Source organism: Mustela nivalis (assembly GCF_964662115.1).
Source record: "Mustela nivalis genome assembly, chromosome: 4".
Lineage (NCBI taxonomy): Eukaryota > Metazoa > Chordata > Mammalia > Carnivora > Mustelidae > Mustela > Mustela nivalis.
In genome coordinates, this window is record NC_139023.1 from 22,620,061 (window position 1) to 22,637,657 (window position 17,597).

Genomic DNA, 17,597 nt, shown 5'->3' on the forward strand with positions numbered 1-17,597 from the left:
AAGAACAGAGATATGATAAAGACAGCATCACAAATCAATAAAAAAGAGACTGTGAAAATTACCTAGGGGAATGGCTAAATTAAATATGTCACACCATGTACCAAAATAAATCACAGTAAATCAAGGAGTTAAATATTTTTTTTAATTGAACTGGAGCTAAAATAAGAGAATATCTACTTAATCACTAGATTTTAATCTGAGTTAAAGGTGACAAGAGAATACAGGAATAATATAAAAATATTTAAAACTTAAAACTTTTATGTGCCAAAAAGTAAAACCTGAAGAGGAAATGAAAATATCTGGCAGCACATATGACAAAGGCTTAAACTGAGATTATAAAAGTATAGAGGAATAAGAAAAACACTGAGGTATGTGTCAAAACTTGAATGGACAAAGGACAGAAATTAAATTCATATATGAAGGCATAAACACGCATATAAAGACATACAAATAAAAGTTCACTCTTGCTTGTAATTAAAACAATGTAAGTAAAGAATGAGATTTTTTTAAACTATAAAATTAGCAAAAAATAAAAAAAAGTTTTGCAGAGGATAATGGAACTAGATGGGTAAGATGAGATGAGTACTCTTTTGTACTGCTGTGGAAACCTAAACTAGTATACTTTATGAAAAATGATTTGGAAGTATAAGTCAGCAAGGCTGACATCCTTAATGTAATTCTACTTGTAGAAATGTACTCTAAAGGGGCACCTGGGGGGCTCAGTCAGTTAAACGTCTGCCTTTGGCTCAGGTTATAATCCCAGGGTCCTGGGATCCAGCCCCACATCGGGTTTCCTGCTCAGCAGGGAACCTGCTTCTCTCCCTCCCTCTGCCTCTCCCCCAGCTTGTACCTCTCTTCTTTCTCTCAAACAAATAAAATAAAATCTTTAAAAAAATTATTCCAAGCAAAGCAAAAAATCGATGCACAAAAATGTTCATTGTGGTATCAGTGGAAAATTGGATACACCTTAAGTGTCTAAAACAGAATAAATGGTTAAGAAAATTAAAAATCATGGTTCAGGGGCACCTGGATGACTCAGTTGGTTGAGTGTCTGACTTCAGCTCAGGTCATGATCTCAGGTCCCTAGATCCAGCCCTGCATTGGGCTTGCCACTCAGCAGGAAGTCTGCTTCTCCCTCTCCCTCTGCCCCTACCCTTGCTCATACTCTCTCTTTCTCTGTCAAATAAATAAATAAAAATCTTTAAAAGAAATCATGTTCCCTGGTTGGCTCAGTTGGTCAGGTGTCTGACTCTTGATCTTGGCTGGTCTTGATTTCAAGGTCATGAGTTCAGGCCCCACAGTGGGGCTCAGCATCGAGCCCACTTAAAAAAAAAAAATCATGTTTAGTTTTTTGCTAAATGTGGGAGAACATAGATCATACAGGCCAAGTTATGTAAAGGCCTATTATAATAGGCCTCATCATAAGGACAGCTCGTTCCAGTTTTTTTTGGTGGGGGGGAATTTTTAATCACATCTGAGAGTTCTGAAGTACCACTGCCTACCCTCTGAAGTATTTTAGGTAAAGGAAAGTGGGTGTGCTCTGGCATCAGACAGGCACAGCTCAAACCCCAGTCCTGGTACTGAGCCATACAAACTTTGGCAAACTGCTTAACTTCCCTGAGACCCAGTTTCCCTTTGTAGATAGGAAGGTAACGGGTATGTCTGTATAAAGATTAGTGACATATATGTGAAGTACCCTGCATATCGTAGATGAGTGGTGATCCGAATCATGAGTGACAACTTCAGAGTGTCAATGTGGGAGCACTGCAGGAAACACAGCAACCCAGTAGTGACTGGGTTTCTACTATGCGCAGCATGATGCCAGTGTTGAGAGAACAAAAGTGAGTAAGATAAGTTCACCTCTCAAGGAGTTTCCAGCATAGTAGTAGATAGGTTACAAACTTTAAAAAGATGGAATTTTTGAATTGGGATGTTTTCTATTACTCTACTTTTTTAAAAAGATCTATCTATTTATTTTAGAGAGGGGAGCACAGACAAGTGGGCAGAGGGCCAAGGGAGAGGGAGACAGACAGAGAGAAGCAGACTCCCCACTGAGCATGGAGCATGATGCAGAGCCCTGTCTAAAGACCCTAAGACCAGCACCTGGACTGGAATCAAGAGTCAGATGCCCAACTGACTGAGCCACCCAGGCGCCCCATCTATTACTCTACCTTTTAAGGCTCAGCTGACTCAGACCTAAGGAAAAGGGGAGAATGGTCTACAAATACTCCCCTAGTGTCCAGTCATACTGTCACCCATCACAGATGCAACACTTGTTCCGTGGATTTTTAGTGTTTCACCAAGCTTGGTTCCCAGCTTCTATACACAGGTCAGAGAGTCACTATAACACTGAATCAATCCTAAAAACACTTCTATAAATACTGATAATATGAATGACTAACATTTCTCCCATAGGCAGAGATTGCACCTTTTTTTTTTTTTAATTTGACAGACAGATCACAAGTAGGCAGAGAGGCAGGCAGAGAGAGACAGGAGGAGGAGGCAGGCTCCCTGCTGAGCAGAGAGCCCAATGCGGGACTCGATCCCAGGACCCTGAGATCATGACCTGAGCCGAAGGCAGAGGCTTTAACCACTGAGCCACCGAGGCGCCCTACTTTTTTATTTTTTTTAAACAGAGGAAGAGAGGAGCAGAGCTCAGAGAGGGAGAGAGAGAATCTCAAGAGGCTCACACCCAGTGCAGAGCCTGATGAAGGGCTCAATCTCATGACCCTGAGATCATGACCTGAGCCAAAATCAAGAGTCGGACACTGAACAGACTGTGCCACCCAGGCACCCCTTGCACTCTTTATTTTAGAAATACTTTTGATGTTATTTTACCAATTGGTGGGACAGAATAGTTCTCAGGTGGCTAATGTCCCAAGCAAAACATTGTCACAACGGTTTCCAAATTTGTCTGCAGATTAGAACCACTCTGGGATTTTTTAAAAATTGTGGAGCCCAGGTCACACCCTAGGCCACAATCTTTGGAGATGGAACATAGGCACTGGTATTTTTCAAAGCAGACAATTTTAGGCTCTGCCACAATATTGTTTAATGGGTAAGACTACTGACTTTGGAATCAAACAGGCTGAAACCAAATCCTGCCTCTAATCAGACAGAGGAAAAGCATTTCAGACTGAGGAGATGACAAGTGTAAAGGTCCTGAGGTGGAATCAAGCAAAAGACACAGAAAGATAGCTGGTCAGGGTGGCTGGAGGGAAGGGAGCAAGCGAGGGTGGCAGGATTTGTGGTTGGGCCAGAGCCCAGTGAGCCTTGCAGGAGTCAGGCTTTTATTTAAATGCTACCAGAAGGAAGTCCCTGAAGGATTTTGAGCAAAATGATGAATACCAGCCTCCTCTAAGAGATAATCAAAACATTATGGCTGCAGTAGGCCCTTTAAACGTCGGTATTTTATTCTGTATCACACAAACTACACCACTCACGTTGCCACCTACAGCTAAAAAATGCCATGACCCAAGCCATTTGATGGAAAAGGCTGCCATCTGCTGGGAGAGAACCTCATGAAACCCGCTCTTCCCTGATGGCAATGATGAAGCACTGTCCGCTGTGAGTTCCATTGCAAGCAGAGTAAAGCATTTTGTGATACAGAAGGATGAAATGTCTAAGTATAACTGTTCTTCACTTGGTCCTCCACTCTGCCTCCTAAAGAGCCCATGTTTGAGATGTTCAGCCTCGAGCCCTGGGTTGTACTGAATGGGGTACCACTGAGCTACAAAGAAAAGGCAGGAAGCCCCTCTCAGAAGAGATCTAGGGGGCAGGCACAGGAAGAGGGGAGAGAGAGGCAAGCAGGAACTTGAGAGAAATAGAAGAGGTATTTTTGGAGATAAGCTGTCATGAGGATTGGGACTTGGGAAAAGTGGTGTCTCAACATTTTTAGTAGGTTTCACTTTATGACCGACGGTACAGTTACTTGCCTGTAAGATACTTCAGTAAGATCTACTTTAGTCAGTTTTCAAGGCTTTATGAAGTAAAATCTGTGCTTGCTCTATGTGCGCTATTGTTTTAGAGACTGGCTGTGAAGCAGTCCACTTCCACATTGGGTATGACAATGTAAACAGACAGTGGGATATTCTTCGATATTATGTAATAAGCCATGTGATCCATCACTACTGTTTATTCTCCTAGACACCGCTCCCTGGCACTGTGCTCTCCCTACTGTCTTAGCTCAAGGTCATGGGCAAGAGATAGGAGACTGAGGTTGAGAAGGCAGAGGCAGAAAAAGGCCAAGTCCTTCCGTCTGGTGAAACGACAAGAGCAACAGAAACCAGGGACTTCTGCGCAAACTAGAGCTCAAACTATTACATTCTCCAGCTAACTATGAAGCTGGGCCTCTTCTCACATGTACACTTTTGTGACCTTTTCTCTCATATTTCAAATCTATTTTTCATGTTCTTTTTTACCCGATTTCATCTATGTGAAGACAGCACTGGCAACCTGGGTAGCTGCTAAGAAAGCTGGATGTATAAATCACGCCAAACAGCCGGATAAATTCTGAACAGATCAAAGATTTAAATGTTTTTAGGAAAAAAAGATTATAAAAGAAAACACATGGGAAATTCCTTCATAACCTAGAAGGGGAAGAAGGCCTTTCTAATTACGATTCCAAACAGAAGCCATAAAAGAAATGATTGACAAATTTTTACCATAAAAACATTTTTGTAGCAGAATAAAATGAAATAAAAGCAAGTGAAAACAAGGAGACCAACAAACAAACAGAAAAAACAAAAAACAAAAAACAAAAAACCCAGGTCATACATATCCTAGACAAACAGTTAATCTCCTTGTAAGGAAGAAAAATACCTAGCAAGTCAAAAGGAAATTAGGCAAAGGACATGAAAAAATATGTATCAAAAAGGATGCTTAATGTTATCCACATAGTAAGATAAATGTAAATTAAAACTTAATTGACACACAAGCTTTTTATCAATTAAATTTTTTAAAAGTCAGAAGTTCAACCACACACTACAACAGTGAGTCTATAAGAGAACAGACACTTTCATTGACACTTTCATTGGACATACAAAATGCATCAACTCCCATGGAAGGCCATTTTGTTAAATCAAGTTCCTGGTGTGGGGCATCTGGGTGGCTCAGATGGTTAACGGTCTGCATTCAGCTCGGGTCATGATCCCAGGGTCCTGGGATTGAGCCCCACATTGGGCCTCCTGCTCAGCGGGGAGCCTGCCCCTCTGCCTCTGACTCTCTCCCCTGTTCATGCTCTCTCTCTCTCTCTCAAATGAATAAATGAAATCTTTAAAAAAAAAAAAGTTCCAGGTGTGTTTACCCTCCAGTAACCCACTTCTGGAAATTTATTCTAAAGGCACACCTGTATGATGTGTACTAAATGACATCATGTACACGTTTATCTATTACAACATTGCTTGTAATAACAGCAACATCCTGGAACAAATGAGGTGTTAAACTCGTAGTGGCACAACTGTGCCATAAAATATGAAGCACTGGATTTTTTTTTTTAAATGAGGAAACTCCCTACGTAGTTATTTGGGAAGTTATACTGTCAAGTGAAGAAGAGGATAGCCTGTGCTACTCTTTGATAAGAAAGGAGGAACACACACATAAGCTTGTACAGTATTTTCTTGTATTTATATAAAGATGCATAGAAATGAATGAAAGTGGCTACTTGTAAAAGGGGACAGAAGGACAGAGTAGGAAAGCAGAATTTCCTTGTAGTCCTTTTTTTTTTTTAGATTTTATTTATTTATTGGACAGAAAGAGACACAGCAAGAGAGGGAACACAAGCAGGGGGAGTGGGTGAGGGAGAAGCAGGCTTCCCATCAAGCAGGGAGCCCGATGCAGGGCTTGATCCCAGAACCCTGGGATCGTGATCTGAGCCAAAGGCAGCTGCTTCAGGGACTGAGTCACCCAGGCACCCCTCCTTGTGGTCTTTTAAGATTGTTTTGGTTTTTTCATCATGTAAATGTCTTACAAATTTCAAAAAAGTTTTAAATTAAAAGTTTACTCAATATGATTTCCCTCCATACTCCCACACTTGCCTGAGATTCTTTCTTTTAAATCACTTCCCTAATCCCTTATAAATCCAAATTAAAGGGAGCCTGGGTGGCTCAGTCAACTAAGTACATCTGACTCTTGATCAAAGCTCAGGTCTTCATCTAAGAGTTGTGAGTTCAAGCCCCACACTGGGCTCCAGACTGGGCATGGAGCCTAAATAAATAAATAAATAAATAAAACCCAAATGAAGTACCCTTAGTTCTGTATACTTTGAGAGTAAATATTTAATCTCTATTTCAGCCTATTTTAGGTAAGTACCTTAAATGAATACTTTGGTCCTATTTTTTTCCAAGTCTTTCTTCTCCATTAAAAGTAGAGGTTAGTATTGCCATTCAACTCAGGAAATTAAGTGATTGTGCTGTGGGATACTCCAATCTCCTTTACTTTGTATGCTCTGTGGATGTGTCACTGTTACAGATGTGTTCAGCCTCCCCAACCACACTGATAGTCCTTCAAGGATGGGATCCTTGTCTTACTCATCTAAGGCTCAGTGTCTGCACCCTGATAATAGTAAGTACCCTATAAATTTCAAGAGGGACACTGAAGATTAGGTGATGATACACTAGTCAGGTGTTAGATGATGGGCCCTATTCTATAATACACATTTTAAAAATAAATTCACAACCAAACTGCCATGTGTCAGTCATCTTTACAGCCCCACAGGGCACAAAGAGTGCCTTAGCAGATGTGCAACAAATGTTTGTTGGCAGAAGGAATCTTATTGAGCAGAAGCAAGGTGACATGCTGATTAAACATTTCCCAATATTTACATGATTTTATATAAATATTGTATAAATATGCTGGATACTTATTAAGCTTTACTGAGGGAATTAATGTAAAGATAGGATTTTTAACCAACTGAGCCACACAGGCACCCAGTAAAGATGGGATTTTTAATAAGGAAAATCTAAAATCTAAAAAACAAATGGGTAAGATAGGAAATTTTAAAGTAGTATTTTCTAGGGGCACCTGGGTGGCTCAGTCGTGAAGCGTCTGCCTTCGGCCCAGGTCATGATCCCAGCGTCCTGGGATTGAGCCCCACATCCTGCTCCCTGCTCAGCAGGGAGCCTGCTTCTTCCTCTCCCACTCACCCTGCTTGTGTTCCCTCTCTCGCTGTGTCTCTCTCTCTGTCAAATAAATAAATAAAATCTTTAAAAAAACAAACAAACAGTATTTTCTAAAGCAGAGTCTGAAAACTTTTGAGAGTCTCATCATGAAGCTACTTCTGAGAGGGTTTCTACAGACATCATGAACAGGGAAGGCCCTCTAAGACTAGGCTTTCCCACCTTTTTAAAATGTGGACTGGCAGAGAAAGACCAGTAACGTATGATTTCACTCATATTTGGAATTTGAGAAACAAAACAAATGAACATGGGGTGGGGAGAGAGAAGAAAACCTTAAAACAGACTCTTAACTCTAGAGAACTGCTGGCTACCAGAGGGGAGATGGGTGGGGAATGGGTGAAATAGGTGATGGGGATTAATGAGTGCACTTGTGAAGAGCTCCCGGTATTGTATCGAAGTGCTGAGTCACTAAATTCTACACCTGAAACTAATATTACACTAACTGGAATTTATTTTTTTTAAAGATTTACAAAAAAACTTTTTTAAGATTTTATTTATTGGGGCACCTGGATGGCTCAGTGGGTTAAAGCCTCTGCCTTCAGCTCAGGTCATGATCCCAGGGTCCTGGGATCGAGTCCCACATCGGGCTCTCTGCGCAGCGGGGAGCCTGCTTCCCCCTCTCTCTGCCTGCTTCTCTGCCTACTTGTGATCTGTCAAATAAATAAAATCTTTTAAAAATATATTTATTTATTTGAGAGAGAGAGAGAGCATGAGAGGAGAGAGGTCAGTGGGAGAAGCAGACTCCCTGCTGAGCAGGGAGCCCAATGTAGGACTCAATCCCGGGACTCCAGGATCATGCCCTGAGCCGAAGGCAGTCGCCCAACCTACTGTAGTGGATCAAGCAAGAGATGATAGTGGCTTATAAAGATGATGAAGCTTTAGGGGCGCCTGGAGGGCCCAGTGGGTTAAGCCTCTGCCTTCGGCCCAGGTCATGATCTCAGGGTCCTGGGATAGAGCCCTGCATCGGGCTCTCCACTCAGCAGCAAATCTGCTTCCCCTCTCTCTCTCTCTGCCTATTTGTGATCTCTCTATCAAATAAATAAAATCTTTTTAAAAAAGAAAGATGATGAGGTTTTAGATGTTGATAAGTGTTCAGTCACGATATAGCTCAAAATTAAGGACACATTCAATTTTACATGCCTACTAAGTACTCAAGTAGGGATATTAAATAGATAACTGGTTAGAAAACTTTGGAACTCAAGGAAAAATTTTGAGAAGTTACCAGCATACAATTAAAACCATGGAAGTGAGGACGTTGCCTAGGGAGCAAGGAAAGTTCTAAAGAATCTAAGAAAATGAGCCATCTCTCACTTCAACCTAGAGGCTGGGAAGAGAAGTTCCTGACTCAAAGAAAACCGAATCAGATAAAATTGATGAGGTAGGAAGACAATGAAGGCAAGTAAAGAAGGACTTCCAAGAAAGAGGGAGTGAATGTGTCAAATGAGTAAGATGAGGATGAAGAATTAACCATTGATTTTGGCAAGGTGGAAGTCATTATGACCTCAACGGGAGCAACTTCAGTCAAGTTAGAGGAGATGAATGTTAAAGTGGTTCTCAAGAGAATGAGAAGTGAGGATATGGAGATAATAACAACTGTTTTTGAGGGATTTTCCTCTAAGGAGTAGCAGAAGAACAGGAGTGGTACATGAAGGGGCACATGGGATTAAGGGAGGGTGTTTGGTTTTAAGATGGGAATTACTGCTGCATGTTCATGTGCTGAATGACCCAGCAGAGAAAATAAAATGATGCTCATTTTAGGAGCAAAGAGCTTAAAGTTAGATAGGATGGGATCCAACATACAGGTTGAGAGAATGGCATAGCAATAAAGACAGCTCATCCACCATTAAGAGGAGAAAAGGCAGACTATATAGGTACAGATGCTTGTAATTTGATAGATTCTATGTTAGAAAATGAGTTGACAGTAGAAACGTAGTATGTTTGCCAAGCAGCATTGAGAGCCCACTTGAATTTCAAAGTCATTAATTTAAAATCAGTCAGCAGGACGCCTGGGTGGCTCAGTTGTTAAAGGTCTGCCTTCTGGTCCTGATCCCCCACCCCCACTCCTGGGATTAAGCCCCACACATTAAGCCCTGCATTGGGCTCCCTGCTCTGTGGGAGGCCCGCTTCCTCTCTCACTCCCCCTGCTTGTGTTCCCTCTCTCACAGTGTCTGTCAAATAAATGAATAAAACCTTTAAAACAATTTAAAAATAAAAAAATAAAATCAGGGACGCCTGGGTGGCTCAGTTGGTTAAGCAGCTGCCTTCGGCTCAGGTCATGGTCCCAGCGTCCTGGGATCAAGTCCCACATGGGGCTCCTTGCTCAGCAGGGAGCCTGCTTCTCCCTCTGCCTCTGCCTGCCATTCTGTCTGCCTGTGCTCGCTCTCTCCCCCTCTCTCTCTCTGATAAATAAATAAAATCTTTAAAAAAATAAATAAATAAAATAAAATCAGCATAATTGTTTTTCTCTTGTCATTGCTTTTCAAGTGCAGGCAAGAACTGGATTAACTGGGCAAGAATGACAGAGGGAAAAGCAAGGGAGGTAAGCATATTTGCAAGGGAGTGATTCCATTAGTGGACCATGGACTATCAAGCGAGTAAAGGGAGACGGTAGACAAAAGGTCACCACCTTTTGGAAATTTTGGAAATAGCATAGCAATTGACATTACAAAGGCTAGAGAAGTGGATGCCCAAGATGGGGTGAAGGACACCATCATTCAAAGTGAGGAGGTCAAAGAACTGAGAAGCCAAGTGAATCATCCATATGGATACTGAAATCTCCATGCATGGTAACAGGGTTGGTGGTGGAGAAAAAGGCAGTAAATCAGAGCATTTTCAGTGGAGTGGAGGGAAAAAAGAAAGCTAACTAGGCGGGTTGAGGAGAGAATAAGGAGTGGGAAAATGGGAGTGAATATAGACAACGTTTTGGACAAGTTCTGTGATGAAAGCACAGAAAAATGATGGCTATGGTAGGAGGAGGAGGGGTCTGAAGAAGACATGGGATCAAGGGTTTTTTCAAGATGAAAGGTTCTTGAGAATATGTTTATACAGTATAAGTAAGCATTCATGGGACTGATGCATTCAAAATGGAGAAATTAAATCTGTAGGAGAGAAGGGGGATGATAGCAAGAACAAAATTCTTCAGGAGACAAAAGCAAAATCCAAAGCAGAGTGGAGGACTTTGCTTTTCACAGAAAAAGGCACAATTGTTCTTTGAAATATGTAAAAAGAATACATAGATGTAGGTTTGGGTAAAGAATACATAGATGTAGATTTGGGTAAAGAAATAGATTAGTGGGTAAGAAAATAAGAGAGCTTGGGGTGCCTGGGTGGCTCAGTTGGTTAAGGGTCTATCTTCAGCTCAGGTCATGGTCCCAGGGCCCTGCATGTGTTTCCCCACTCAGTAGGGTGCCTGCTACTCCCTCTCCCTCTGCTGCTCCCCCTGCTTGTCCTCTCTCTCTGTCATATAAATAAATAATTTTTTAAAAAAAGAAAAGATGAGAGCTCATGACTGTTTCTATTTCCTCAATAAAATAGGAGACAGTCTTTAGCTGTTTTGGGGGGTTGAAAGTGTAACATTTGGAGGAGAGTAAAGAGGACAGTTATCTTCTCAGAGATTAGGAGAATTTACCAGATGAATAAAGTGGGCTAGCTAGGAAGTATCAAGCAACCAGTAATTTCTTGTTGTCAAGAAATTGAAGTAAAAGAAAACGTATCATTGTGGGATTTTGTTGCGTAAGAGTCAGCTGCTCAGGTGTAGGCAGAAGGTGGATGGTTTGGTTTAACCAGGGTTGGGGTTTTGCTTGGAGAAATATGGTGGGTAGCCAGAGTCAACAGTCAAACCACAAAATGGAGGCTGATAAAGAGGAGCCAAGGAAAACATGAGATTAAAAGTGGTCAGCTGAGGTACTGGAAGCCCAATGTGGACAAAGAATTGTTTAGGGTGGGATCATCAATAAAAAGTCCTAAGTGAACCAATGTGGTTAGAGCAAGGGATATTTATACCCAAGACTCACTAGCCCCCTAAGGTATCTTGTGAACTTGTTGAGGACCATAAACATTTAGCAAGTACACTTTGAATTCCTGCTCAATGAGTATTTTGTTCCTACAACTTTAATAATGTAATATCCTCCCTTCAAGGATGCCTCCCTTTAACTGGGAAGAAAGAGCATCTTAAGTGCTGTAACAGAGATAATGTTCAAAGTGGCAACCCAGAGTAAATGCAATGACTAACTATACGGAAGAATCAAGAAGAGCTTCAAAAAGAAGTTACAGTGAATAATCAAGGACAGCTAAGAGGTCATCAGGGGGAAAGAGGAGAGAGTGAAGAAATTCTGTTTCTCTCATTTACCAAAGTCCTCAGTTACCCATCAGAGTCCCATACGGTCCAAAGATAGATGACTGCAAAGCAGTAGGTAAATGACCCCAAAATCATCTTTCTCCAAAGTGAGCTCTTGCACACAAGCATTCTCATTCGGACTTCGGTTCCCGACAGGGCAGGGTGGCGGGGTGCCTCGGGAGGGGCCCCCACACCTACCACTCAGGGAAGATGGCGGAACCTTCGGCGGGAACCTGGTCACCAGAGAAGGGGAGATCACCATGGCGGCAGCTCTGGGAAGCAACTGGACTTCGTTGGGCCTGTGGAGCTCTCGGGGAGCATGGGACTCCTGGGGTTTATGGGGCTCACGGAGCTTACGGGGCTTGCGGGGTGCTTGAGGCTCGTAGGCTCCGTGGAACTCATAGGGTTCGTGGGGCTCATAGGGCTCGTGGAGCTCATAGGGCGCGTGGGGTTCAGATGTCTCCTCGGGCTCATCAAACTCGTCCCATTGGTCTGGGGGGCTCTGCTTGCTGGCCTCTTCCGGCTCCTCGGGTTCCTCAGACTCCTCCGGCTCCTCAGGCCCCTCATGCTTGTGCGCCTCCAGGAGCCTCAGTACTAAGGGCTTCCGAAGGGCTTCGGAGGGAGCGGATATTTTTCTCGCGCCACGCCCATCCGGAAAGGCAGAGGAGTCTAAAAACTCCTCGTTCTCCATCAGGGCTTAGGAGCTCCAGCTGCGCACCACGCTGATCGTCGAGGGGCGGCGCAGGCGCGCTCTGTGTCTTCCGCGGGGCGGCAGGAGCCCCGCCCCGCCCCACCCCCGCCCCACCCCCGCCCCACCCCGGCGACTCGGTAAGGGGCCCTCCTCGCACTTTCTCCGGTTGCCAAGGGGACGCGTCCCGCTCTAGGCGCGGGTCGGAGCAAAGGACCAGGCAGGCTCCTGACCCAGCTGTTCCCTGGGTTAAGGGCAAGGACTCTGGAGTGCTTCCCGTTACCCAGGCCTTGGGGACAACATAGCAGCTTCCGGTCTAGTTATGGCACCGCAGGTCCCTGTTGGGTTCAGAGGTTCTGTGGCACCGGTTCTCCAGAGGCCTTTGTTTCTTAACCGTGCTGACAGGAGTAATATTCTAAGGCCCTGGATCACTAAGATTGACTGCCATCAGTTTCTAATAAATGCACAACAGTCATAATGTGGGTGTGAGAGATGGGCGACACCAACATATCATCTGGTCCAAACTTAATATTCAGGAAAAATCTCAAATTCAGATTTTTTTTTTTTTTAAGATTTTATCTGACAGAGATCACAAGGAGGCAGAGAGGCAGGCAGAGAGAGGAGGAGGCCGACTCCCCACTGATCAGAGAGCCAGATGTGGGGCTCAATCCCAGGACGCTGAGATCATGACCTGAGGTGAAGGCAGAGGCTTCAACCCACTGAGCCACCCAGGCGCCCCTCAATTCAGATTTTTAAAGTTTTCTTTTCTTCTCATGAAGTTCTACACACAGTCACAGAGAAATACGGGATTACAAGAATAAGACGTTCATCCACAACTTGTGTTTCGTTACTGGGAACCTGTCTACTAAAGTGCACTATAAATCATTGTTTTTCATAAACCCTGTAATTATCGTTGTATTTAAGTATAAGATTGTGGTATGTGCTATGGTGAGAATACATACATACGTACATACATACATACATATGTACAAGATTGTACAATTGTATTTAAATACAATATACCAGAATTTTTATAGCCCTGTACCTGGCAAATTGCCCCTCCTCTTTAAATCATTATTATACTAAGAGATTTTGAAAGGTAAGTCATCTGGCCCTCTCCCAATCTGGAGGAGTGCTTTCAGCTAATTTTCATGTCCATGATGATATACTAGAGGAGAAAAGAAGTGGTAGGGTTTCCCTGATGTGGGGTTTTTGTTTTTGGTAGAAGACACTAGAAGTATTCAAGAATAAGTAATCTGTCCAAGTATATGATGAACCCAACTACACTTTTTGCACACTATGGGTATTCCTTGGACATACTCTGTCTCACAGATGCAAAAAGCTAGAAATATTTGGGTTGTGGATGTCATCTAAGGAGAATGAGAAGATAGTGACATATTTGAATCAGGAAATCTGCTCCCTCAGATGTGATATAGACATGTGCAGTACTGTATGGAAATTCAAGAATTATATCCCAAATACTCGGAGAAATGAGAAATAAAGCTTTCAGCGTGTTTTAACTCAACACGTGAACAATGAGGTCAGAGTTCTCTAAACTCACCTTAAAGAGTCACTCCTAAGTCTGTACTAGTCCACCACTAAATGGAATGCCTTCAAGTATCATATCCTAGTGGTTATGTCTGTTCAAAAATTGCAGAGAGGAGAGAGCACAAAGCCAACAGATTGCAAATGTTACATACGGCCAGTTCTTCAGGCCCTCTCAAGATGGATCTGTGACCTGATGCCACCATTATACATCAACAGATCCATGCTCACCAGACACCTTTCTGACCGGACCCAGCTTCACAGGGATTTCAATTATCGGGAGAGATTAAGATCACACAGAATTAATTCTGGTCCACATCACAGTTACCTATTTGCATTCTGATTTCATATACCGATCTCATGAAACTGACTTACATCTTTCCCAGGAGAAATTAGGAAGCAATCTGGATTCTCTCTTTCCCTCACCCCTCTCCCTATCTCCGGTACACTAGCAACTCAAGTTCATCCTTCAAATGTGTTTTTAATCCATTCTTTTCTTTCCATCTCCTTTCAGCAATGCCAGTCCAGACCACAATCAAGTTTCTGGATTCTGAAGTGCCCTCAAACTGGTGGAATGACAATCATGACCCTCCAAACTATTTAGAATAAATCTCAAGCTTTGCACCACAAGATGCCCCAGGATCTTGGTCCTTGCCTCTCTCTCCAGTCTACTGTGGGCTTGCCCCAGCCCTGCTGTCTACATTCCAGCCTCCTCAGTCTTCTCTAACATATCAAACTCTTTCCCATTTCAGCATCTTACTACACCTGTCCCCACTGCCTGGAGCCCACTCCTCCCTTTTTTCACATACTGGCTCTTTTCTATCCTTTAGGGCTTGGCTTAAATATCACCCACTCAAGTCTTTCCAACCCCCAGTAATTTTAAAAATGTTCCTGCCATTACTTTCTATCTCAGATCCTTGCCTCAACACAATTTATAATTACTTCGTCTGCTTTTTTGTTTTTGTGTGTGCCTCCATAGCTAGAATATAAGTTCCTTGATGACAGGGACAGTCTCTGTCCTGGTAGTTGGTGCATGCCCAGTGCTAAGTAGAGTGAACAGCTGTAAACAGCTCTCATTCTCTCTGTTGTTTTCCTGCCTAGAATCCCTTCCTCCTCCTCCTAAAAGTAGAACCCATTCTTTCTGTAGGGAACTCATTCCACATGGTTGAGGGGGTTAATCCTGTCCCCCCACCACCACCACCACCAGGTCTGGGTAATTTGGCAACAGGGATTGGTGCAGAAATCAATATGAGTTCAGCAGAACCAATCTCCCCACCATGAGATTTGCTGGATGGCTGTTTTATTTTTTTTTATTTTTTTTTTATTTATTTTTTTTGGATGGCTGTTTTAAAAGAGAGGATCCATTTTATTCTGGGATCATGAGCTATATGGATGTTGTAGGCCTAGTGTTGAGAGCAGTTCCTTGCAGAGGGAATCTGAGAATGAAGCCAAAGAGAAGTTAGCAGGAGCAGGAGGTGGAGAGACAGCCTTATTATCTCCAAACTCCTGAATCTGCCCATCCCTTAGATTTTCCAGTATAATGAGTGCCCCCCAAAATGCCTTTTTTGGGCACACACAAATCTAAGTTGAATTTCCATCATTTTAACTGTAAGAGTTCTGGCATATAGTTGGTGGTCAATAAATGTTGACTAAATCAATAAGTGAAAAGACAGATTCATTCTTAGTGTGCTAACTACACTTAAAGTTTCTAAGCCTGGGAAGCTGGCAATGGTTATTATTTTAAGGTAATAAATGCCACTGATGAGGCCTATTGGAAAACCGGCAGCCAAGCAACCTCTTCAACAACCTGTCTTGGCTGAGTGTCATTTCAATAGGAACGCCTTTGTCATATACTTCCCTTGCTAGCCGGAGAGCATCTCAGGCTGTTGTTGTTGTTTTAAGATTTTATTTATTTGACAGAGAGAGAAACAGCGAGAGCAAGAACACAAGCGGGGGTGGGGGGTGGGAGAAGGAGAAGCAGGCTTCCCGCTGAGCCAGGAGCCCAATGTGGGGCTTGATCCCAGGACCCTGGGATCATGACGTGAGCAGAAGGCAGATGCTTAACATCTGAGGCACCCAGGCGCCCCTCAAGTCCCTGCTTTAATCATCCTTAGCATCAAGCAGCCACCATCATGTTGCCATTCAATAGCTCTTCACTGCGGGAAAAAACTCCGGCCACAACAGTTATTACCAAAATGCAGAAGCTATAATCAGAGTGTGACAAAAACAAGACTGAACAGAGTTATCATTCCCTATCCAAAATGCTTTTGGCATCACCTTTGAAATAAGTATCCAGGAACTTATATATACCCCCAACTACCTTAGAAAATCTAAAGAAGAGATAGAATCAGAGTTCAGGGCTGGAAGTAGTCTGCATTTGATTTAATCCTTTTCCGGAGTGAACACCAAGACACAATATAGTTAAAGGATTTGTCCAAAGGGCAGTATTTGGCAATCTTTAGGGCTGAGACTGAAATCCAGGGTTTCTGACAATCCTGAATCACTGGGCGATCCAGCTTCCATAGGACAGATAAAGGAAGGTCTGACTGACCTTAGAAACCCAAGTGGCTGTTGTGATGTGATACTATTCAACATTATTCTGCAACTCTGAAGGTGAGAAAGTCAGTAACCTTAAAGTATCACTCTAACGTCTCATCTCTCAGAGGGCAATTAATATTTTACACATATATGCCTAAGTTCAAGTATGTTTTATTTCAATCCAATACTTGATAGTGGAGGTTATGTGCTAATATTCAAAGGGGTAATCATCTTCACTAAATTTATTTTTTATTTTGCCACAAATCCCAAATTTTAAAAGGAAGCATTTGCAGAACAAATCCTTTTATCAGGGACACCTGGGTATCTCAGTCAGTTAGGCATCTGAGGTCTGCTCAGGTCGTGATCCAGTAGTCCTGGGATCTATCCCGGTGTCAGGTTCCCTGCTCAGCAGGGAGTCTGCTTCTCTCTCTGCCCCTCCCCATCTCCATGCTCAATATCTTTCTCAAATAAATAAATATTTAAAAATAAAAAAGAAATAAGGGCACTGGATGGCTCAGTCAGTTAAGTGTCTGCCTTCGGCTCAGGTCACGATCCCAGAATCCTGGGATCAAGCCCCACATTGGGATCCCTGCTCAGCAGAGAGCCTGCTTCTGGCTCTCCCTCTGTCTGCCACTCCCCCTGCTTATGCTCTCTCTCTCTATGCCAAATACATAAATAAAATATTTTTAAAAAGAAAAATAGAAGTTTTAATTTTACCTTCACATTTCTTTTCCAGTACTCTTCCTTTAATTAAGTAGATGTGAAATTCTGACCTTTATTGTTTTCCTTCTCTCTGAATAACTTGTTTTAAACATTTCTTGCAAAGCAGGTCTATTGGCAACAAATTCCCTTGATTTTTTTTTTCATTTGAGAAAGACTTCTTTAATTTTGAGGATAATTTCACAAAGTATAAAATTCTAGGTTGGTGGGTTTTCTCTCTCAACACATTAAATGTTTCACTCACTCTCTTCTTACTTGCATAGTTTCTGAGAAGAAGTACAATGTAATTCTTATCTTTATTTCTCTATAGATGGCTTTTTATCCTCTGACTTCTTTCATGCTTATTTTTTCTTATCTTTAATTTTCTGCAGTTTAAAAATGATACGTCTATGTGTAATTTGGGGGCATTTATCCTGACTGGTGTTCTGGACCTTCTGGGATCTGTGGTTTGATGCATAACATTAATTTGGCGGAAATCTGCACACTCATTATTGCTTCAAATGTTTCTTCTATTTCTTTTTTTTCTTTTTGCTCCCTCTGGTATTCCCATTACATGCATTTTACATCTTTCGTAGTTGTCCTACATTTCCTGGTT

At 42.5% G+C, this 17,597-nt stretch overlaps 1 protein-coding gene and 1 long non-coding RNA gene across 6 annotated transcripts in view; one reads left to right on the forward strand and one right to left on the reverse strand.

The window, feature by feature from the left end:
* SPMAP2L (sperm microtubule associated protein 2 like) overlaps positions 1-12,316 on the reverse strand; it is a 64,932-nt gene extending 52,616 nt beyond the window's left edge. For all 5 annotated transcript variants that reach the window (XR_014311151.1, XM_082728622.1, XM_082728620.1 and 2 more), the window contains exon 1: positions 11,710-12,316. Coding sequence is in view for 4 of the 5 variants with exons in the window: in XM_082728622.1 (XP_082584748.1) it covers positions 11,710-12,202 (493 nt within the window). In the remaining variant the exon portion in view is untranslated. The remainder of the gene's footprint in view (positions 1-11,709) is intronic.
* LOC309863625 lies at positions 8,466-14,368 on the forward strand. Its single transcript, XR_014311155.1, has 3 exons — positions 8,466-8,553; positions 11,313-11,587; positions 14,259-14,368. It is a non-coding gene; the product is annotated as an uncharacterized lncRNA (long non-coding RNA).
* The last annotated feature ends 3,229 nt before the right edge of the window (positions 14,369-17,597 follow it).